The 24,213-nt window shown below is 37.0% G+C and overlaps 1 protein-coding gene across 3 annotated transcripts; it reads left to right on the forward strand.

Moving 5' to 3' along the window:
- Nucleotides 1-3: 3 nt before the first annotated feature.
- DEPDC1B (DEP domain containing 1B) lies at nt 4-18,893 on the forward strand. 3 transcript variants are annotated; one of them, XM_040090024.2, is made up of 11 exons: nt 4-72; nt 475-740; nt 4,983-5,118; nt 7,335-7,462; nt 10,228-10,358; nt 11,455-11,502; nt 11,977-12,117; nt 15,209-15,375; nt 16,847-17,023; nt 17,681-17,866; nt 18,181-18,893. In XM_040090024.2, exons 1-11 carry the CDS (start codon nt 25-27, stop codon nt 18,340-18,342), a joined length of 1,590 nt encoding a protein of 529 aa, XP_039945958.1. In that variant the 5' UTR covers nt 4-24; the 3' UTR covers nt 18,343-18,893. The 3 variants fall into 3 exon arrangements, with proteins under 3 accessions (XP_039945958.1, XP_039945959.1, XP_039945960.1); XM_040090026.2 differs by lacking the exon at nt 4-72 and adding an exon at nt 220-381; XM_040090025.1 differs by lacking the exon at nt 11,455-11,502 and having other exon boundaries at nt 5-72.
- Nucleotides 18,894-24,213: the final 5,320 nt, after the last annotated feature.

Genomic DNA, 24,213 nt, shown 5'->3' on the forward strand with positions numbered 1-24,213 from the left:
CAAACCGGCGCAGAGCTGGCGCCCATGGAGCCGCGGCTGGTGGGGCCCGGGCCGTACCGCGCCACCCGCCTGGTGAGTGCCCCGCCGCCGTCCCGGACACCGCCGCCCGCCCGCTCTCGGGCCTCCTTGGTGCCGGCCGGTGCTTCCCAGGCCGCGTCTCTGCGGGGCGGGGTCGCCCGGGGCTGGCGCCGGGCAGAGCTCGGCCGGGCGGAGCGGCAGGTTCAGCCTTTTGTCCCGGTACAACCTAAGGGAGGCTAGAGCCGTGTCCATAGATCCGCGGGTAGTGTGGGGCTCTGAATATTTCAGCCTCCTAAACCTGGTGTTTGTTCTCGGGTCTCGACAGTTTGAATCCTGTTCTTGTGAACGCAGACGGTCAAAAAAGTGTGTAGTTCTGCTCGCAGATCTGGCTGCGTTGTGGTCGCAGGAAAGCCTCTGAGAAGAGCTTCCGTAACGATTTGCTTTGTTCTTTCCCAGTGGAACGAGATAATCGAGCTCTTCCGTGCTGGGATGCCCTTACGGAAGCATCGCTGTCGTTTCAAGAGCTACGAGCGTTGTTTCAAAGCCTCGGAGGCAGTGGACTGTTTGCATGAGCTGCTTGGCTCTAACCAAAACTTTGGCCCAGAAGTGACCCGCGATCAAACGGTTAAGTTGCTTAAAAAGTTCCTGAAAAATCATGTTATCGAAGATATTAAAGGAAGGTGGGGCAGAGAGGACTTTGAAGACGATGGCCATTTATATCGGTAAGCCTGTATACGGCGATAGAAAAATTTGCCTTGTTTGGAAACAGGGTATGATAATTCTTGCTTATTCCTACAAATATTTTTGTAGAATGCCTCTGAAAAAGTGTTGACGTGTTTTCCCCTTTTCCTTTTAAAGACTAATTTTCTTGGTAACAGGTAACTGACATGATTTAATGTTTGACTTCTGTTGTCTTTTCTGTTTTGAAGTATTTTTGAAGGTCACTTCTATTCAGTTACATTCTTTGAATATCAACAAAAGCTTTTGCAGCTTTCACGTGGTATCGAGTTCTGACTGCTGATGGCAGACATCAGGTTTGTTGGTCCTGGAAGAGCACATATTAAGGCACATAGATGGAAGTGAGAATGCTATTGTTCATCCAGCTGCAATTGTCCTCTTTCACCACAACCCCTTGACTATTTTGGTTGCTGTCTCCACTTCTTGTGAGAGAAGAGAAAGGCCTTCTGAAACTAAGATATTTATGATGTAACCTTTCTTTTAATGCTCCTTGTTTTAGATGGACAAGGGACAAAGCTGTATTTGCTCAAACCTCTAGGATGCTTGCTTACTTATCTCTGTTGAGCATCTCAGCTGATGGCTTGTTAAGAGAGGAAAAGAACTTTCTTTGTAATAAAAGCTTAGCATTACTGGACTGGATTCTTTGACTTCTTGTGACCTCATTTAAGGTTTGGGTGGAGAGAAGTTGCAGGTTCTGAATTTGTACCATCTTGTAGTGTCCTGTTTGGTGCAGAAGTATTATAAAGGTGAGCGTTACTTAAAGTAAGGATTAGTAACTTTTATCACGGTGAACCTTCTTTTGAGGAAGTGGATGTTCTCATCATGCAAAACATTAGGGAAAAATGGTTAGCAATAAGTTTATGCTTGTACTTATGGCTATTATTATATACTCAAATTTTACATATTAATTTTTAGGTAATGATTTCTTAATATTTTCTTTGGGGAAATAGTACTGAATTCCTACTTGGTATGTATTAAGTCAATTTTTCATTTTGGTCTATTGATATTTTCTTTTTAGTTCTGAGCATTAATTCTTGTAGAGAGATTTAATATGGGGTTTGATAACTGCTGGTGTTATGCTATATTCTTTGGTTTGGTTTTGGCTTGTTTGTGTGGCTGTTGGAATTTTTTGTTTATTTTGCATTAACATGAATATATATTCAAATTATTTTGTTCTTTTATTTCTTTGTATTTTCAGTCATGGCTTTATTGAGCTGCAGGCTGTGCAAGTTGGCTGGGTGAAATATTTCAGTTCTTTTAATTTTCTGCGTGCTCTGCCTACTGATCTGCTATTGGACAACAAAACTCTTTTGTTATGTATTTTGTTGTGATACTCTTTCTCCCTCTCTCACTGAAAGAATAACTAAGTTACTAATTGATTTTTTTTCAGTTAAACATGCATACCTTTCATGCACCTTGAACTGGAGTCAGATTTTTCCTCACTGGGCTTAGTGCATAAATCATCTATACACATTACTCGTGGCTTTAAGTTTCAAAATATGCTTCTCTCCTATTTAATTAGCTAAACATTGGTTTTCCAGCCTATTTTAGTCATATATTCAATGTCCTGGCAGCTCCCTCTGGTGGACTTTCCTAATGCTACGTGTAAAATAAGGGATTTTTTTCTCCTCACAGCACGTGTGGTGGTAGTGGTACGAGTCAATTCTGCCGCCAGTGCTTACTTTGGTAATATTTATATGCTTCATACCTTCTGTATAAATTTATTTGTTAACATTCTGTGACTGCACACTGTGGTACATAGTTGTGTCATTCAATAACTTCACGTGTAAGTGTAGCTATCTGCTCTTGTTTGTCCACAGAATATGCAAAAGAAATATTATCAAAAGTTGGTTTGTATGAGAATATTTGGAAAGTATTAAATGTGAAGATGGGATCTAATTTGATTTCTAAAATGACTTGGTGGCTTGTCACTGAGACACACAAAGCAGTCACACGCAGACAAGAGATTTTCGCAAGGCAGAGGTCCTTCCGATCCCAGCTCACAGCTGAGAGAGCCGAGAGAAGGAAGAGACCCCTTTGTTTATTTTTTTTACCTTTTATACATTTGTGGGTCTAGCAGAAGATTGGCTTTTTGGAGTTTCCACCTTTCAGCCTCAGTGGCCAGACCAATTGTCAGTTACAATTGTTTTCAGGTTAGAAATATGCAAACAAAGGACAGAGAATGAAAAACAAAGGATTTGTTTATGTTACATCTGTGAGAAAGGTAGAAAACTGCTCTTAATATTGTACAATAACTAAAAAGATCTGACTCCATTTAAGAAAATCAAAAGGCTCAGAAAAACCAGGGTAACACTGGCTCACCTGAGTTTACAAAAATGCATGAGAAGTTACTGTTTTGGAAGCTGTTGGGCTTTATCATATTTTGGGGAATCTAAGCCATTCTATTAAAAGCAAAAGAGTTAGCACTCTTGCAATGATAGCAGTCTTTTGGGAATATTTGTTTTATATCATGGACATCACTGTTAGTTGACCTTTTTCTATATCCTTTGTTCTCGACACAAACAAGTATCTCTAGTTCCTCTTACAAACTCCCCAAACTAGTGTTGCTGGCTATAACCAATTCTGATCCTGATGTGCCAGCCTTGGAGTGCTCCTCAGTCCTTCGCTTTGAGTGACATCAATCATTCTCCATCTAGATCTTGCTGTAACGCTGCCTGAGAAAGGGGAATAACACCTCCTTTTTATGCCTGTAAGAACTTACTCTTTCACCGATCGGTTGCAAATCAGGGCAGCAAATGATGCAAAGCTAAAAATTGTGAAGAAGTGGAGAAGAAACAGGAAATTACTGAGAATAGTGTAAGGCAAAGGAAAAAGGCTGCACATATGTGGGTATATTTTCTTTGAACAATAAACTCTTAAAATGTAATGAATATCTGAAAAATGGTTGAAAACCCAACAGCTGAATATCTGCCATCTAGTCTGGCTTAAAAAACAGCGTAAATCTTGCAGGATTAGAATGAGGTGCTTGCTGCTGGTTCTGAGGGTTTGCCTGATCGAAGTGATATCTCTGTGTTGCGCTCGTGCTGTTTGAACAGCACTGTGGAATATGCTCAGTGTGTGTGGTCAAAACAACCGATGTGTTTAACCATTCACTGTAACAGTACTGGACTAACCAAACTGCAATACAAATTTAAATTAAAAGCTTATTAAATGTTTGAAGTGCCTTTAAAAAATGGGCTGACATTTTGGAGAAACCTGAAAATTTCACTAGTGTTTTTTTCTGATAGGACACATATGTATGCTATCCAGCGGTGTACAAGCTCTTGTTATAATGTCATGGACACATCTATCTTTTACTTTCTGATTTTAAAGAGTGAGTGAGGCTTAAGCAGTTCCTTAACACATCAGCAATCTCAACATCTAAAATTTGGGAATGAAAGTAGAGAAGATTGAACCTGGGCCAGTCTGAAGAGGTGTTGCCATCTAACTGATTTATCTTTCTGATACGCTGTCATTCATTCCTTTGTACATGCTCTGACCTAAGCTTAGCAGTAATTTGATGCTGGTCAAGCTGGATAGTTTGTTTTTCTTCTTTTCTACAAGGGCTGGTTTAGGGCTTATTTCTGCTAATTTCTTTAAGGCACTTCTTGAAATGCCTTAAGAAGTCAAATAGTTACCTGCAAAATCAGCTGGAAAAAGACTCCAGAAAAGAACTGCAGGATATGATCTTCGCACAGAAAGCATGTAAACACAGAAGAACCTGGTAATGTGGGCAAAACTTTGTGTGGACACTTGCATGCGCTCTAACTAAATCCAAGTGTTATATAGTCGCTTGACTATGCGACTTAGCTGTGTAGCTTTGCTGTAAGAAATGCATGCTAACAATGCACTTGACATGGGGGAAAGCATACCCACAGCTTTTTCAGCAGAATTAGCACCTTCTAGTGAAGACCTATGTCATTGCCTGTGCAAAGACAGCTGGTGCTATATGAGATGCACTGGGATATCAGACATTCACCCAAGGCTCAGCCATGTCATGGGAGGAACAAAGGACCTGAACTGTTCTGGAGCAGCAGCTGGAGGCAAACAAGACACTCCACAATGGTTTACATATCATGTTACACCAGTCTACAGGGAACTAAGCTGGGCTGTGAATGTCCAAAGCATTTGTTGTATTTTTGCATGTGAAGGCTGACTACAGTTTTGCATTGGTAATAGGGATTAGGTTGGCATTCAGGGACTTTAAAAATGTTTTCTAATTGTAGATTTCCTCCTTCCTCACCACTGAAGTCATATCCAAAGAAACCTTCATGTGAAAAGGAAGTAATTAAATTTCCAGACTGGAGTGAACCGAAGGCTGGCCCTTCTCAAGAACACATCCCAGTGAAATCTGTCTCAATGGTAAGGCACCCAGTTTTATTTCTCCAGACAAAAGCAAACTTAGAAAGCAGAACTGAACTGATGACCTCTATGCTCTGTCACAAAATACTTACTTATAAAATTAAATGCTAAATACTTTAAATTAAAACTTTTGTGAAATAAAGCTTTTCTTACAATTTGCTGGAGCAATAAGCTTTTACTGTTCTTTGTGCTACACATTGCAATGCCCTGAGGAATTTAAGTTCAGCATGGGAGTATTTTGCCATATTTCATTCCAGTTCGCTCAAATTCCAATATGGCATTTATTGTATTACAAGACAAAGTAGTCACACTGTAATTCTTATTTGGACACTTCATGTATTGGAGTACATACAGTATTACAACCTTCCTAGCTGCTATAAGGCTACTACTGACTCAATTTCCTTTTTCATAAAGAATATATTTTGACTAAGAAGAAGTGGCCCTGATTTTTCAGTTATCCTTTGTATGCATGGAAAATCATCCTGCCTCATACTTATCTGGATTGATCCAACCTTTGTAAAGTTGTTGAAAAAACTTGCTTATATTAGTAAACCAAAATTGTATTAACTCTGTTCACCCAAACATATTAAAAGACTAGACTTCTGGAGTGATGTATATTCTAAGCTCTTCTTCAGTGTGACTTATAGGTGTGTGCTCTCATAATTTGTGAACTTGGGATTTCTTTGATGATTTTTGCCTTTTTATTACTATACTTCAGAGCAGGACTCTGGCCTTAGATTTCTTGATGAACCGTAGTCTATTGGGAAAAGTAGCTCCTACCATTTTGACGGACATCTAAATGTTCTGAATGAATGATTATTCCATACCAATTTACAATCAAATTGTGTGCAAATCAAGTGCACTCTTCGCATACAGCAAACTTCTGAAGAGGATAGGCATGGTCCTTAGAACTTCAATAGTAGGTAGAAGATCAAGATAGAAGAAAATATGGTGCCAAAGACAAGAAAAAAGAATAGAGTCTTTTAGTTACTAAGTAAGTATCTGTTGAAGGTGTAATATGTTACAACCTCCAACTGTGCTCTAAATTGCCGTCCAAGCATCCTGGCCTCCTAAGAATTAGCGAAAGTCTGCCTCTGCACCTGGCTCAGATGCAGCAGCATAGAGTTTGACATAGCTCAAAATCTCTTCCTTGGCAGTTTGGATTAATACAGTGGACTGTAAGTGAGGCAAAGGTATAAGCTTCTTTCTGCTGCCTCTCTTATAATTAGGTCTAGCTTCCGCTGGAATGCTGAAGTAGACAGCAGAAAATTGTGGTACCTTGAATTTGCTTCAACATCCATCTGAGCACTTAGTGGCTGTGTGTGGATTGATGAGCATGGGTCTGTGTCATGAAATACTGATGTGGAAGACCAGACCCTTAATTTCAGGGAAGCTATTTGCTTCCAACTAGCTCTAGACTAGTCTGCCATGGAATGACAGACAATTAGAGCTTGGAGTACCTAGGAGCATTCCTGGAGTGCATTTTATGGTTTGGTTGTCATCACAAGGAATATTTTAATATGCTTTAGCACTGGTCTGTAGTGTAAATCAAAGAATTGTAATGATTAAGAGTTTTGCCTTGAAGAGGACACTGCTGATACAAGCTGCAATATGCATCCACCTGTTGATACCTGGATGACAATCTTCAAGACTTAAGCTTAGATGTGAAAGTTACATAAAGGATAGTGCATTCTGCGTTCTCAGCTTTACTTTACACTGTTATAATGGTGAACTAGATCTGATGGGTGCCTTCAGATGCTGTGATTTGCTTTTACTTTCTCTATGTATAGAACCGGCTATTGACTTACTGTTTAATTATTTTCAGTATATGCTGAACAAGGATTAATATTTTCTAATTCTTTTGTATAGCATCTTGTAATTCTCCAATAACTTTTCCATAAACATATGTTTAATCTTAGAATGGTAGATGGACAGATTTTAATGATGAATAGGAACCTGAAGGTCATTGACTTCTGAACTTTAATGGCTATTCTGACACACATAATTTTTCAGCTTTGGACAAGTTATGGAATTGAAAAAAGACATGCATACAAGATTGAGAAAATGTTTAGTTTCTCTGAAACGCAAATACTTATTTGCATCCTGATGACTTCACTGGAATTTAGGAACATTCGCAATTCTGTACTATAAATGTTTTATACCATTTAACACCTGAAAAGTCACCTGTTAATGAGGCAAGTTTTTTCTGATTTCAGAACTCTGAAATGTGGTACAAACGACACAGCATAGCTATAGGGGAAGTACCGGCATGCAAACTGGTGTTCCGCAGAGAGCTAACACAAACAAATATAGAAGAGATATGGAAATCCATGACTTTATCACGGTGAGTATGACTTATGAGTCATTTGCTGTTATAGCAAAACTGTGTAGTAAGTAATAGTCTTGTCTGTCTTCTCTGGTAACACTTGTAATTTCACCCACTGAATTTTCATCGCTGCCTTCAAAGCCATAGTGTCTAGACTAACTCTACCACTTGTTATTTGGCTAACAAATTCAGCAAATAAAGTCTGCAAAAAAACCCAACTTTACTGTGCTTAGTACCTTTTGACTTCTGCATGTTGTATTATACAGGTCTTTGTTGTGTGGGCTTTGTCTTGTTTAATCACTTTTTTTTCTCTGTCTCTTTTTCTTGTTGCTAGGAAATAAAAGCACTTATGTAGAGGCACAATAAAACCTTTCAATGGCAAGTACAATACTTTGTATGAGATAAATGGAGTAGCTCATTGAGTGCTGAAGCTTTGAGATTCAGATATTCTTTACTATATTCAAAAGGAATATCCTCTATGCAAAGTTAAAGTGATTGCTTTGGACTATTTCTGCAGAGAAAAAAACTTAACATGCACTAGCTGATATTACAGCATAGTTGAGGTCTTACTAATGATTACTTTAGTGTAAACCTAGCACATTAGCCGCACATAATGCACTCAGTGCTGAGGTGAGCGGTTTTGGTGACAGCATGATGGGCAGCAGAAGGTTTAAGGATGTGCCTGCTCCTGGGTTTCCTGAACCACGGAAACTTCAGGGGAATGGAGAGACCCCCTGGAAGCCTGGAGCTCACATGGTAGCAGTTGACAGGACCTGGGCAAGTGAGACTAGGGGCTGTGGTGGCCAAGCCCCTCCTTCACAGAGAGGCCCCTATAGAGCTCAAGCAACCAAAAGACCAGGGTGGGCAAACATGGTTGGCACAACAGATTGTGCGAAAACATGCTGAAACCCCGATAGATTGGTCAGGGAGCAATACCATTCGCCTGACAGAAAGTTCTGACCTCTTTAAGTTTGATAATTTACACTGAGACTCCCACAGCTCTGTGTTGGAAGAGTATGAAAGTGGGAATGGAGAGACTCACAGCTGACTCTGAATTTGTTTGAAACTTATTGCTCCAGCTGGATGTGCTTAAATCTATGAAGCCCAGTGGGATTCATCCCAGGGTACTGAAAGAGCTGGGTGATATTGTTGCAGAAAATCTCTCCTTTTTTTTTTTTTTTTTTTTTTTTTTTTTTTTTTTTTTTTTTTTTTTTTTTTCATTTATCTTGGGAGTCTGGAGAGGCCCCTGTTGTCTGGAAGCTAGCAAATGTTTTTTCAGTTTTAAGAAAGCAAAGAACCAAGGCCTTGGTAATTACAGGCCTGTCAGTATCACTCCAGTACCCTTAAAATTATGGAAAAGGTTGTTCTGGGAGTTAATAAAAAAATATTTGAGTCATTGGTCATAGCCAGCACAGTTTCAGAATGGGAAAATACGCTTAACCAATTTAATTTTTTTTTAAGACAAGGTCACCCAATCTAGTTGACCAATGGAAGCCAGTTAATGTGGTTGCTTTGCATTTAAGCAAAGCTTTTGATACTGTCTCTCACACTATCCTTCTAGGAAATCTGTCCAGCATGCAGCTTGATGAATCCGTAATATTGTTGGGTGAGCGGCTGGCTCATGGATCAGGCATAAAGGATTGTAGTGAATGTGGTTATCTCTGGTGAGCAGTCATCAGTGGGGTTCTGCAGGGGTCCATTCTAAGGCCAGTGCTTTTTCAAGCTTTTATAAATGATATAGATGGAGGAACTGAATGTACATTAGGTTTGTTTTTGATACTGAAGGGTTAGAAGGAACTTTGGACTCCTTCAAGGGTAGACAGGGCCTGCAGTGAGATCTGGATGGAGCAAAGAGTTGTAAGGTCACCAAAAGCCTTGAGAAAGCTGAAGGGTGACCTCATTGCAGTCTACAATTTCCAGAGAGGCAGTGGGGGAAATGTGGAAGTTCTCTGCTAACCAGCAATAGGACACAAGGAGATGGAATCAAGTGGTGTCTGGCCAAGTTCAGACTCCACATTAGGAAAAGGTTCTTCACTCAAAGGGTGACTGGGCGCTGGAACTGCCTCCCTGGGGAACTAGTCACAGCACCAAACTTGACAGAGTTCAAGGAGCATGTTGGCAGCACTTTTAGTTACATGGTATAGTTTTAGGTATTAAAATTACTAAACTTTTTCTAGGTACTAAAACAAAACTTTTGAGGGCTATGAAGGCCATGGAGGGTCTAGAGGAAAAGACATGAGGTGTGGTTGAGGTCTTCTGGCTTCTTTAACCTAGAGAAGAGGAGGCTTGAGGAGACATTGCAGCACAATCTGTGATGCAAAGTGGAGGAGAATACACTGATCTCTTCACTGTGGCCAGTGACAGGACTGAAAGAATGGCCTGAAGTTGTCAGGAGAGGCTTAGGTTGGACATTAGGAAAAGGGTGGTTGGGCACTAAACAGGCTCCATAGGAAGTGGTCAGAGCACCTGGCAGAGTTCCAGAGGTGTTTGGACAATGCTCTCAGGCATTGTCAGTGGTATAATTTTTGTGGTAGTGCTGTGCAGAGCTGGGAGTTGATCTTTGTGGATTCCTTCCATTTTAGGGTATTCTATCTAAATCTAGGCGGTTCTGTGAGGAGCACGAGTTGCACTGAATGATACTTACGGCTGTCATCCAACTGGAGATATTCTCTATATAATGAAGGTCTCTTTTTTTCCAAATTGTATCCTAATACTTTATGTTTGCCTTTTCTAGATTAGATGTGTGATTACTGTATGAACTGTGTGTCTATGTATTTTTGCAGATTACAAAAGGTCTTGGGTTTGGATTCTCTGGATGAAGTGTTAGACACAAAACTTGTGAATTCAAAATATATAGTTCAAAATGTATATAATGTCAACAAGCAAGGTATTGTCACTTTAGAAGACAAATCAAGTGAGTATTTTAGAAAATTTCATTTAATTTTTTAATATTGTAATCTACTGGGATTTCAGTATTAGTTCTAATCAACACTAACCTGTTGCACCTTCGTACATTTGTGATCACATCTGTGAAAACTGGAGTTTCTGCAATGTAGAATGCTATTATTCTCCTCTGGTATCCAAATAATAGGAGTCAGGGTTTATTCCATATTTACTCTCTTAAACATATTCTGGCTTTAGTAGGGTTGGAAAATGAATATGAAACAGCAGCAACTTTTTATAATTTATAAATATAGGGATATCAATCAGTTCAAGGTAACTTTCTCCACCCTACCCTTTTAACTACCTGAACTGGAGTGTTTACATTAAGAAAAAAATATTAAAAATTGTGAGAGAGATAAAATATACATTGAGAGAGTTTTGAGTTTTCAGTCAATGTGTTTTGAAGACAGTACTGTGTTTAAAACTGTTTTGCACTTCAGGGGAAAAAAAAGAAAGCATCTTTGCTGCTCTATCACAGTATTATTGCCACATGTTTTTCATTAGATTTGTAGAGAAATTAAATACGATATTGAAATCTGGTTTGGTTTCGGAGCATATCTATGTTCATTTCAAAGGCAGTCAGACCATCTCAAAATATTAAATTTCTCTTCACAGAAATGACAAAATTGTGTGCTTTTCGTCATCTTTGGTAAAAAGTAAGCAGTTCTCTGTACAGCACTAAGGAAGGATGTATCTAGAGCTACTTTAGTCTGATTTTTTATTTTTAGAGTAAGTTAAAGATTTGTGATATTACCTGTTTTGCTGATTGAGCTGCAAGAGCAGAATGCATAACTGTTTGGTAGTAGTGGAGGTACTGAAGTATAGATGTAATTCAGACTAGATCCTACATTAAGGTATGGCCTGCCTGTGGAGTCACTTGGTTTGGTACACAAGAGGATCATATTAAGGTGTTTTCAGCTTTGCTTTTTTCTAAGAGTTGAATTTTTTTTCTCTCCCTCTCTCTTTTTTTTTTTTTTTTTTTTTTTTCTTTTTTTTTTTTTTTTCTTTTTTTCTTTTTTTCTTTTTTTCTTTTTTCTCCTTTTGATTTCTGGTTTTTCCTTATGCAGAGGAACTACCTCATTGGATATTATCTGCAATGAAATGTCTAGCAAGTTGTAAGTAAATTCAGAAGGGGAAAAAGATCCCACAAAAAACTAACTCCCCAAAAAATAAATTGAACTGACTCTGTATTCACCACTTTATTAAATCCTGTTTATATTCACTTTCAGTCTTTTTTATGATGATTTTCTAAAAGAAAATTGGAAAAACCTGTCAGCATATGTTCTCCTTCCAGAGCAGCTTATTTAAATGAATTATATAAACATTTAACTATTCTATTAATATTTTTCCTCTACTATGTATCTTCACTAGACCTATTGGGAATAGATCAGTGCAGTAGTAGATCAATAAAATTTCACTTTATTTGAAGAACAGGGTTTTTTGGTTTGGGTTTTTTTTTTGTTTGTTTGTTTGTTTGTTTTTTTTAATGATTAATTTTATTGGGCTGGATTAGAAAACTGATCTGCTTCGTGGCTGAAAGTCAATATTCTCTCTCTTTTTTGTTTTGATTTTTTTTTTTTTCTTTGTAGGGCCCAGCTGTTCAGATCTGAAACAACCTACATACTCAGGCTTTGAAAGAGATGTCTTCAAAACTATAGTGGACTACTTTGGCCAGATGAAAGAACCTCTTCTCACATTTCATTTCTTTGATATTTTTGTTAGTGTGTTAGGTAAGTAGTTTGGGATGTAATGAAAAAAAATGCTTTAGAGTTAATTTCCTGGGGTCATTTTACCATACTCAAATACTAACACAGATGAATTCTTTAGGACCCATCCTTTCCATTCTACATAGAGAACAGTTTAATATTTAAATTTATTTCATATTACACAGTGGTTTTCTTTACGTATATTTTTGATTGCATTAATTCGAAAGTCTTTCATTGTTTGTCCTTATAATATTAAAGGCCTCTGTTCATTCTTCAGCATCCAACAGATGGATTTTAACAAATTTTTCTTTTTTTACAAATGCTTAAATGTCTTAAAAACTCTCATAAGCTTTTAGAGATTGCTTGACTGAAGTCTAGATTAGAAAGGATTAGGGCTTTAAGCGCTGGTTTTGACCCTGGAAATACGACATTTGAAGGGAATTGAAATACTTTGTTACTTAAATTTAGAAATTACATTAATTAATGTTGTGCTTTAAAGAAGCAATGGTTTAGTTATTAACTAGAACTTTTCAGGGGTTCACACTATATTAAAATTGACAATTCCGATCCTATAGATGGCTTACTGAAAGACAGTAAATAGGAAAATATTTGATTCCATTTTATGTAATCAAATTTCAGGAAGAACAATTGAGTTGAAAACTAAGCCTGCTTTGCAGCATGTTAATTTTTTGAGCTTCTTTCTGTATGAGCAACGTGGGATTTTTTTTGAGATGAGAAAGGAATTCTGAATAACACTTCTGTTTCTGGAATTTAGTATTTTATACTTTGTGAGTTGTCAATCTTCCTTCATACTGAATATAGCTCAATTTCTGACTTCTTTATCTTAGACAACTCCTGATGATATTTTTAAAACTTATTCCTCTGCTTTCATACTCTGTTTCTATTTGGTTTTCCATTGTTTTTCATGTCTTTCAGGTTTTACTAGTTTTATTTCACAGTATTTCATACATGTAAAATTTGAAGAAAGATTTCATGCCAAGTGTGTATGTGGAAATCAATGAAAATTGTGCAATGCTTCAAGATGTCAAACATAAGTTTTGAGGTCTCTTTAAAAAAAAAGTGAAGGGTTGATATGGGAACATTCCTTACTCTTCTAAAGATATGCATTAATATGCTTGCCAGATCTTCCTTTGAAATTGGAAAAAGCTTTATTATGAAAATTAACTTCAGCAATTTACCCCTCACTTTTGAATGCCTTACCTACCCCACACTTCTTTTTCTTTAAGAAACATGTTTTACACTATGGAGTTGACCAAAATGGTGGATGAGGGGGTAGCAGTGGGTACTGTTTATGTTGAGAGTAGGAAACCTTTCAACACTGACTGAGGAAGTACAGGCTGGATAGGTGGGTAGTGAGATAAACTCAGAAATCTGTACAGTTTCTGGACTCAGAGGGTTGTGATCCATGGCACAAAATCTGGCTGGATGTCAGTCGCTGGGTAGCAACCCAGGGCTGATAGTGTGGCCAGTAATGATTAATAGTTTGTTAATGACCCGGATGGTGGCACATTCTGTCCTAAACAAGGGCACAGTGCTCTAAACAAGCATGCAGATAACTAAAATGGGGAAGAGTAGCTTATGCAGCAGAGGACTGTAGTATCATGCAGAGTGACCTCGACTGGCTGTAGAAATGCATTAACAGGAATATCATTAAGTTCAGAAAAGGGAAAATGTCAACTCCTCTCCTGGGGAGGAATAATCCATGTACTAGTAAATGCTGGGGGTGACTGGTTTGAAAGCAGCTTTGCTGAGAAGGACGTGGAAGTCCTGGTGGGCACTAATGTGACCATGAGTCAGCAGTGTCCTTGAGGCAAAGAATATCAGCAACATCCATAACTGCAGAAAGCACATTACTGTTAGGTTGGGAGAAGTGTTTCCTCAGCACTAGTCAGTGAGTCCAGTGAAACAAATTAAAAATTATTAAAATCTTGGCACCTGTGTCATATGGGAGGAAAATGATAACAGGTACTGTTTAGTCTGTCGAGGAGAAGGCTCAGGGAGAATCTAAGTAGTCTGCATAAAAGATTGATATGGGAGGAGTAAGGAAGAAAATGGAGCCAAACTTCTATCAGTGATACCCAATGACAGGGCAAGAGTCAACGGGCGGGAACAGAAGTGTGGGAAACCTCATTTTCATAAAGAATAGCATTCTCATTGAAGGTGATCAAACCGTGGAAGTTGTTGGCCAGAGAGGCTGTGGAAGGTCTGTCATTAGAGCTATTCAAAACCTGAGAGGACGTAGTCCTGGGCACCTTCCTGTAGACGAACCTACTTTTAAGCATGTGAAGAGGTCTATATAATCTCCAGAGATCTCTTCCAACTTCTGTAGTCCTATGGGGGAAAAAAGTCTCCATTTTCTTCTTAGTTCCTTTTTTAGCAGAATTACTGCTAGATTTCAGTCATGCAGATTTTGTTTTTTCCTAACTTTGTTCTGATACTAGTGCTGTTTAGACAAAGTCGTAATAAATACTTTCTTGGCTGAGCCTTAACTTAAAATAAGATGATATTTTGGTGATTTTCTGTAGGTACCTAGACTACTATCGCTTTCTCCTGTGCCTGTCCAGTCTTCAAATATCTCTACCATGCTCATTGGAGTGTTTTCTCAAGAGTCCGTAAGCAGAGTTAGCCATAGATTTAATGTCTGTAGGTGTGAGGCACCTGTTGGTATTGTCATAGCTGTCACTGAGGCATAAACACATTTTCTTTCCTTCTAAATGTTGCCACAGACTTAACATTTTATTTAACATGGGTACTATATCCGTGCATACCATTCAGTTGTGTTTAGTGCTGAGGTAATAAAAGAGCAAAGGATGAAACAAAACATTGTCATTTTTCATGTATTTTAATACCTTGTTGGTTATGGCTATCAACGTCTTCTAGTGCATCAGATGAAAATCTTCTAAAAACTTAAACAAGTCCTAGTAGTCCAATTCTAGTGATATCTTTCTAGTCTCCTTGAGGAGTGGAGTTCTAAGGCAATCTTGAATGAGTAAAAAAGGACTTCTGGGAGTTAGATTTAGGAATATTATGTTAAATGTTATGGAAATTTATAGCTGAGAAATGTTCCCCAACCTTCTGATCTCATATAAACCAGGACTACTGCAAAAACCCAGCAAGGCTGTAGAAGCTCTTCAGATATCTTGTCTCCTACTGCCACCAGAAAATAGAAAAAGATTACAGCTGTTGGTGAGAATGATGGCAAGAATTAGTCTGAACCAGGATTTACCACCTCTTTCTGAATCAGTGAGGACCAGAACTTTGGTACGTATGAGTGTAAGGTAAAAGGTCTGGACAGGCTTTTAGAGCAGCACAGGTTAAAGATTTTTACTGGAGAGTGAACAAAATACTGTTTGCTTGTTTAAGGATCTGGTTTGTCTATCCCAGCTCTGTGGAAAGCTAATCTGAATCTGAATAAAGTGGGATTTCATGATAATTTGTGAGCGCACGAAGAACTTGCTCAGAATTTAGTAGTTTCCTTACCTTTCAAAGTTAAATCGCCACTGATTTCACTATTGAGTAGGAAAAAAGCATAAACGAACAAGCAGCCCCCAAAAACAAGCAAGCAAAATCAACAACAAAAAAAGGCAGATGAGGTCTCTGGTGTTATCACTGCAGTGTGAATGACAAAGACTGCCTGTTTCAGTCATAGCTAGAAATATGGAGCTGAGTGTTCTGATTGACCTGTTTCCAGCCATTCAAAAAAATTAAAATCCCAACTGCTTATTTCAGTAGTTGTTTTCTTTTCACCACACATAGAAGTCTTTTAAAGTAAGCTCCAGTTTTTGTAATGTTCCTTCTGTATGACCATATGTAGTGATATCACTTCACTGATGTTTGCAACAACACCTTATTACAAAGTTATTAGGCATAACTTAACAATTCCAACTAGCTAACAACATGTATTAATTTTGATTAATTTACAAGTCTTTGAAAATTAAGTGCGGTGGAAAACTAAGCTGCAGAGCCATTCTGTAAAAATCCTATGGTAGCATGCACAAATCTAAATGCCCTCCACAGCAATTAAGTTTTTTGTGAACTCTGAATAGTATTTGATTAAAATAATTAAATTTTTTTATTACCAGGGTTATAATTTAATTAACTGTAAGTTAATTAAATTTCATTAAAATTATTGTTGTAATTGAAATGTTGTTTTTAGCAGTGAATCATTACCATCTGAGTATTTTGTTCTAAGTTTTAAATCAGCAATGTAGTCTATGGTACATGACAGAAATCTTTATTGCCTTTTGTGATTTTAATGTTACAAGTGACTGGTGCACAAACTTGTAACTGAGTGCTTGAGCACAAATCTACACGAAGTTAACTGGACCTGAAACTTGATTTGATGATTTCAGAACAGTGGTATTAAGTTTTCCCTCTGGTGCCTATTTTCTATTAAATCTCTGTGTTATTTTAAAAAAATCTCTAAATACGTATGCCTTCTTTAAATAGCCTCAAGTGTGTACTTGACAAAGACTTGATAATAAAATGAATTTCATTCATTCTATATCTAGTGTCAGACTGGATGATCTGTATGAGGCAGAAGCAATCTTCAATACACTCACATAATGATGCTGAACATAATACATTTTTTAAAAATATTGATATGTTTGAAGTACAGTAAATATTGTGATGTTAAAATATTTGTTCTAAAAGTTCACTTTTTAAATGCAGCCTGATTCTCTACTCCCAAACAGAAAAATACATGATAATGATGTGGGGTTTTTTTCCTCAGATGGTTCAGGCGTTTTCCCGTTGTATTCTCCGCTCAAAGGATGAAATAGACTTGGATGAACTTCTTGCTGCTAAACTAGTATCTTTTGTTATGGATAATTATCAAGAGATCTTAAGTGTTCCTCCTGCTTTAAAATCTTCCATAGAGGATCATGTTATACACCTCCAGAGAGTCCAAGTAAGTATCTAGTGAAAAAATCTCTTATGTCTCTTTGTTTCTAGATTGAATTCATCGTTTGTTCTCTGAAGATCAAGTTTTAATACACTTTGTTCTATCTCTGTTAGCTTATGAAGAGCTAATTAATTTTGACTACTGATTCTCAACCATAAATATGTGTTTAAATGAAACTAAACAGATCTTGAATTTGTTTAGAGACACAAACTCTCAAATATGTTTTGTGTTTGTCAGCACTATCTTCCTGTGGAATGGGCAAACTATGTGGTAATGAAGAAAATGGAATGATTATAAAGTGTTTCCATTAATTTTATGACTTTTTTTCTTTAGAACCATCCTTACTTGCTCATTTTTTTCATATTTCTGTTTCCTGATACCATATTTTCTTTTTATTCAAAGATGATTTTTAGTTCTTTTGTCTATTTTCTACTAGAAAAGTAACTTTACACTTATTTCAAGAGCTGAACAGGCTTCCTTTGTGTCATATTTTTTGACTTACAGAAACTCACTCAAGAGCTGGAGATAAAAATTAGAATTTAGGGTTTCTATTCAGTATTTTCTCTACTTAATATCGTGGGGTGGTCAATTGAATAAGCCAGTTTATGCAAGTGTTTTGCAGAAAACTTAACTACTCTTTTTTTTCTTTTATTGTATCTTCAGATAAAATATTCTGGGGCTGATAGTGATGGAACACTTCCTCCTCCGTCATTTTGTCATCAGATCAGTACAGGTGAATTTGAACACCAAAGGGCAACTGGCTCTCAAGAACCGCTGGCATCTTTGTTGGAAGAAATTGTAATGAATAAAGAAATATCTGTGAAAGATAAAAAGAAGAAGCTCAAGCAAGTAAATAAAAATTTCTCCACAGTTTCTAATTTCAACAAAAAAAGATTCATCAAGTCTTAGACATGTATTCTTCTACAGAAATACTAAAATTGAAAATAGTGGCTATGCTTGGGGATTTCAATATTTATAATAATTTAGAACAAGTATGCTGTGATGAATCAACCCAAATCAGAAATATTGCCTAAATTTCTATATAGAGGTGTAGAAGGTCCATTAGAGAAATAATTTCCCTATTCCAGAAATGCAAGCTTCACTTTAGTAGTTTATTGTACATGTTTGAACAAATTCTTAACTTGAATTAATGTATTTTCTAGTTTCAGAAATCTTACCCTGAAGTGTACAGAGTACGATTTCCTACCCCTGAAACCGAAGCAATGCTATTTCCTGAAAAAACAAAACAGAAACCACCAATACTGATGTGGGCCTTAAAAAAGCCTTTTCAACCATTTCACAGAACCAGGAGCTTTCGGATGTAAATAGTTTGAAATATATCAGCAAATGAACAGAGACAGTGCATCGTCAATGGATTTCATTCAAAAGAAGCCTGAGCAACATGTGGTTACTCAAGAAAACTACTGGGGATACTGCTAAGGTCATAGAAAATGTTGAAAGAAGAGGAGAGTATTGAGATTATAGTAATGTGAACCATTATCAGTATTTTTGTAAAGCATTATTTTTTTAAATGTCTGTTACATTAAAACAAGCAACAAAAAACAGTAAAAACCCAAAACAAACAACAACAACAAAAACCACCAAACCCAACTACACAAACAAACCCACCACACACTCAAGGGGATTATTCGATATATGGGGGATAATGTACACTTGCTGTGGTTTTGTTGGACGATGATTGACTAGTCAATAGCTTTTCTTCCTCCCTGAATATGAGTGTCTTGCATAAATTAGGCTGTATTTGTGCACATATAGTGTGAGGGATTACTGTACATGCTAGAGTAAGTATGAAACACTGGATTTTGCTTTGCTTTTTGTGAGAGACTGTCATATTAAAACTTAATGATGCAATCAATCGACTGTTTGGAAAAGCAGCAGGTGCTTTTTTTGTGGCCCTCAACCACAGGGGAAGGGGAGTGGTTTTGGGTATGTGGTTATGAAACCTCTAACCTGCATAAGAATGGCCCAGGTGCAGAGAGGATGAGCACCCATCACCCTAGGATGACCATGACAAACTCACCTTTGTGTAGCAGCAAGCTGGGGTTTGAGACAGGTAAGGGAAAACACCTCCAAGAAGCAGACCCTGCAATGTGGGATACTGGTTTATATCATACCAATTTCTTCCCTTACACAACTGGCTCAAGTAGAAAATTTTCCCATCCTGAGAGAGATACCGAGACCTTCATGTAGGCCTGAGCATATTCATTGCTTCTGTTAAGGCAGAACTGGCTCTACTACACTGGCATGACAAACAGGGGTTGTGCCTTTGTCCCCAGACTCATTTCTTGAGCCTGCCAGTAGAGGACTGCACGTGATCCACAGTGTTACAAAAAACATTGTAAAATTCTCTCAGGAGAAGTACCTGGGCATTCCCACATTGAATCCATTGAACTTTCGGTTTCAAGGATTTCCCCTGCCTCTGATGGATCAAAATTTTAACTTCACTTCAACCATTGGACATCTAAATTGCAACAATCAGGTCTCACAGGGTTCTGCCTCTTCACTATCTACTCTTATCCTTTCTTCTTATTTTCCTTATATATTTTCTCAAATGTAATCATTATACTTTTATATTGCTGTATTTCTATAGATAGTAACCAAATCTACTGCATACTTTCTTTCCATTTTAGCCAAATTATTCCAAAATCAATCTGTTATCTGTCTGCCTATCTGTCTATCTAATCTATCTACCTATCTTTTTATTTATAAAAAAGCCTGCCATTCATTCAGTGTTGTGTCACTCTAGTCTTCCCTGAGGGACCTATTAACAAGAACCTCAGTTAACCTGCCTCAGGGCAGGTTGCAACATTGCTGACCCTAACATGGCAGATTTATTTTTGAAAACTCATTCTCAGTTTTCTGATTAATATGGTGCATTACAGCTTGAGTGAACTTCCTTTGAAATTTCATTAACTTTATGTAAGGCTGACCTATTCTGATGGGCAACATAGCCTTTTCCCCCTGTTTTCTTACTGCATACTGTTGTACAAAGCTGGGTGCTTGACAATAGAATATAATTAATCAGAAAATTTGAAAGCCTTGAGGTTCCTCTAAAAATGGAATTCAAATACTGAAGTGACATTGTAACATACATGCATTTATTGATTTGATTAGTTTTGTATTATGAAATCTTGTGTACCTATAACCTGATTGTACATATTACATAGCTGATTCTGAGAGCACTTTTTTATCTATTAGAGCATTGCCCTTTTCCTGTATATATCCAGAGATGTGATTTCTTGCTATCCATTAGAGATTTGAAGGACAGCATTTTATAGCATATTGAATGTCAGGGGAGTCTATGCCAGAGAGAAGACAGCTGACATCTCAACAAATTTGTGACATTTTAGTAGAAAGTGTAATGCAATATTGACAGCATTTGTACCTTGCTAACTTCCTAACCAGACAATAACTTTGAATATGTACATTACAAGGGGTTTGCTTTAAAAGATTGGGTTATCTCTTGGGCAGTGTGATATTGAGCAGTACACGTTTTCAAGATCTGTTCTCACAGAGATATTTGGACTTCATATCAGTAATCACTATCCTAAGCAAATTTGATACAGAAAGGTATATTTTTCTAATATTACAAAAATACAAAAAATTACTTTTAAAAATGGTCTGAGGCCGTTTCTAACTTTTTGTGTTAGGTCTTCAAGGGTGAGAAAATCTTAGATGTGCCATAGTATTCTCTGTATGTTTACATGCTGTCAAACTTTGACTATAACTAGACTACTCACATATATTTTGTTAATCCACTAATCCATGAAGTATAATAATGAGTAAGGCTGACTGGAAGCAAGTCTTGCATAAAAGTGGGAGCCCATCCTAAGTGATCTCCGCCATCACTTCCTGAACTGCAGAGTAGAAGCTGAAGCCAATCTATCTGCCCATTGAAATAATCTTACTGCTTACCAATAAGCCTACTGCTGTCCCGTTGAATTTTTCCGTATTGTTACTTTAAAAAAATACATAGCCTTCCTGAGTCTATTTTAAACAGCAATTAAAGTTAACTAATTAGTTTTCATGATGGGAAGTTGAAGATAAGCCATATGTTTCTATTAATTGATCATCCTTTTGTTTCAGAGATATAGCTCCATGACTATGGTAAACCCTCCCCCCTAAAAAAGTCGATTTGCTCACAATTCCCAAGGCTGTGAAAAATACAAAATATCTTTGAAAAATCTGAAGGAACTGTAGGGAGGGAGTTTTGTGAGATCTGTGAGATCATAATCTCACAGACTAAATTTTAACTGTGCTCTTGTCTTGGGAGGTGCTTTAGGAAAGCTTATTGAAATAACAGAAGTTATGTGAGTATGGCTCCTTACAGCTGAACCAAGTGCAAATATGCTAGATGAATTGGTAGGAACACAAAAGTAAGGTTAGCTAGGTAAATTTGCCTATTACTTTCAGGGTGCAGGTTAGAAAAAGTAATCTTGAAAGCTAATACAGAGAAGACTGTAAGCTTGATAAAATATCTCAGAAAAAACAGAGATTCTCTAACCCTAAACTGTAGGAATTGAAACTTCATTTTTGATATTAACTTTCTCAGGAATTTAACATTTACTTCTGTGTTGAAGCCCTATGATATTTTGATATTGCCAAAGACTGAACATCATGACCTCCCTTTTGTTTATTTCCCTTGAGCCATGAGGCCCACAACCAAACTTTGTTTTGCTTATCCTAGTGACTGTTCTGAAGATCCTCACTAAAGGGAGGACTAGCTGACATTCTTTTAAAGCACATCAGGTGGAAGACTTAATAAAGGCAGAAGATGTTGCTGCTTTTTTGATCTGGTTATTAAACCCATGTTTGTCATCTAAGTGGAGCATCTGGTGTAATCTTGCTTGTAAGTAGGAGCTAATTCTTGTTAAATTTGTATAATATTTAACTTCTTAGTACTGAAATTTCTAGTGCAATGCCATTAATTGTCAAGGCGGTATTAGACTTTTTGAGCAAGGTCTTTGAGCAGAAATGTGTGGGAGGTGGGGTTTGTTTGTTCATTTTTGTTTAGTTTGATTGCTTGTTTGTTTTGCTTTGGGTTTTGGGGGTTTTGGTTGGTTGGTTTGGTCTACTTTTTTTTTTTTTTTTTTTTTTTTTTTGGTGGGTGTGTGTGTGTGTGTGTGTGTGTGGGTGTGTGTGTGTGTGTGTGTTCTTTGCCCCCTGCAGAGCAATCTACTTTCCCTCACTCTCTACTTAATCTTGGGCATAACGTCTCTTCTGACCTACTGGCCATTAGTGACACATCAGGGACAGTTCTGCTCCAGCACTTCCTCCAAGGGGAAATAATGGTATTTATCTTCCCTTCTTGAGAGGGGAGCTAAGCCTTTGCTTAACATTGCTCTTTTTCCTCACAAAAACACAGTTTGTTCCAGCTCCTAAATTAACAATCAGCCATCTGCAAAACCCATTAGCGTAGTCCTGTGCTTTTAATTGAGTAATAGCTGCCATTCTTATTTGCTAATATGTAAGGATTATTTAATTTCTCATATTTTGTGAGATGTCTCTTTAACTCCTGTTTGATTTGCCAGGATTGTGTTATCAGCTGTTTACACTCATTATTACAGAGAGTGATTGATGACTTATGTTATTTTCTGAAATTATTTTCAGATGTTACTTCACACCAGCGGAAGCTTGGGCAAAATCTGTGTGTTCTTGCCTTCATATTCTACTAAATGGAAACAAGAATGAAAGTGAAGAAGATAGTGTGTTAATATATGACAGTTTTTAATTTATTGTGATGATTTGTCATAGTTTTTTTTACCTTCTTTTCTAAGAGGATGTTTTACATTGTAAGAGCTTCTTTTTCTATCACAGAAACTGTGTAACTCAAATAAGCAGTTTATTTCTTGATCACAATTTTTAAAGTTTCCTATTGCCTGAGAGCCTGGGATTTTACCTCTAGATAACCTCATATATCTTAGATTCAAAATCCATAAACTCACAGATACAACTCTGTAGGTATTCTACTTTGGAGCTTCTGGTGCACTTTATAATCACTGTTACGCATTAACACTATTTTCATAAATTCATTAGTCTTGAAGTAGAAGTGGGAGGAGAGAAGTTTTTCAGAAAAAGAAAGCCTATAGAATGGGTTTTACTTCAAATCTATTTCCAAAGATTTGCAGTAGGATATTTTTTAATCAACATGTCCTCTTGTATTAGATGCCTGTTTTGAGGTTTGATTTTTTGTTTCTTCAGAGTCTCAGATTATAGAATAGTTGTGCATCTCTTTCTATATAAGTCAAGTTTCAAGAGTGAGTATTGCATTCTACTGACTAAAAGGAATTGACAAATTTACTAAATATAATTATATAAAATGAAGTGACATAATTTCCTTTTCATGAGTTTTTGTTTGTGTGTTTAACTCACATTTAACGTTGCCAAGCTAATTAAATAACAAAGAGATTTAGTGTCCATTAAGAAAGAAAGAATCTGGTACACATTTGTGAAGTCCTTTTTAAAAGTAATCTAAAGAAGCAGGACATTTAAACAGTGTTGGATCTAGGCAGTAATTTTCAATTTCATTGCTTTTTCTTTGAACTTTTGGTATCTAAAGATGTCTCTCTTTATCGTCAGATAAAGACATCCTGACAAAGGAGAATAATATCAGAATAGTGTCAAATTCACCATTTTTCAAGAGGATAATTGGGAATGACCCAAATAGCCAATAGTAATTGAGTCTGATGCAAAGTTGGGCAAAATGGGAAAAAAATTATTCAGAATTTTAGTGAGAAAACCTAAAGCACAGTAGTAGAGCTAAAGCTTATTAAGTGTATTGTTTTAATTATTTACAGAAAACATACTCTTGCATGACAAAGTTGCTTTCCTTAGTGATGGAGCTTACACTTTTATTTTATAATGTTTTTTGGGTTTCGCTGAAAATTTAATGAAGCTGAGTTATTTATATAGAAGATTAAGGTAAATTAACAATAGACTTAGCTCTTATCTTTCTTTAATAGATTCCTTGGAAAAACTGAGAGAGCCAAGAATATAGCAAAATATTGTGGATACAATAAGCTCAATATAACATTTCTTTATTAGCATCTGATAAAATTATCCCTGGGTAACGTCAGTAAGTGTTTAAAGATTAAGAACCACTCAAATGTGCAGATAAGGGGTCATGTTAGAGAGAGATGCCCTATGGGTTTTTATATCAAATCAATATATTTTCC

The sequence above is a fragment of the Hirundo rustica genome, chromosome Z (genome assembly GCF_015227805.2).
Source record: "Hirundo rustica isolate bHirRus1 chromosome Z, bHirRus1.pri.v3, whole genome shotgun sequence".
Taxonomy (NCBI): domain Eukaryota; kingdom Metazoa; phylum Chordata; class Aves; order Passeriformes; family Hirundinidae; genus Hirundo; species Hirundo rustica.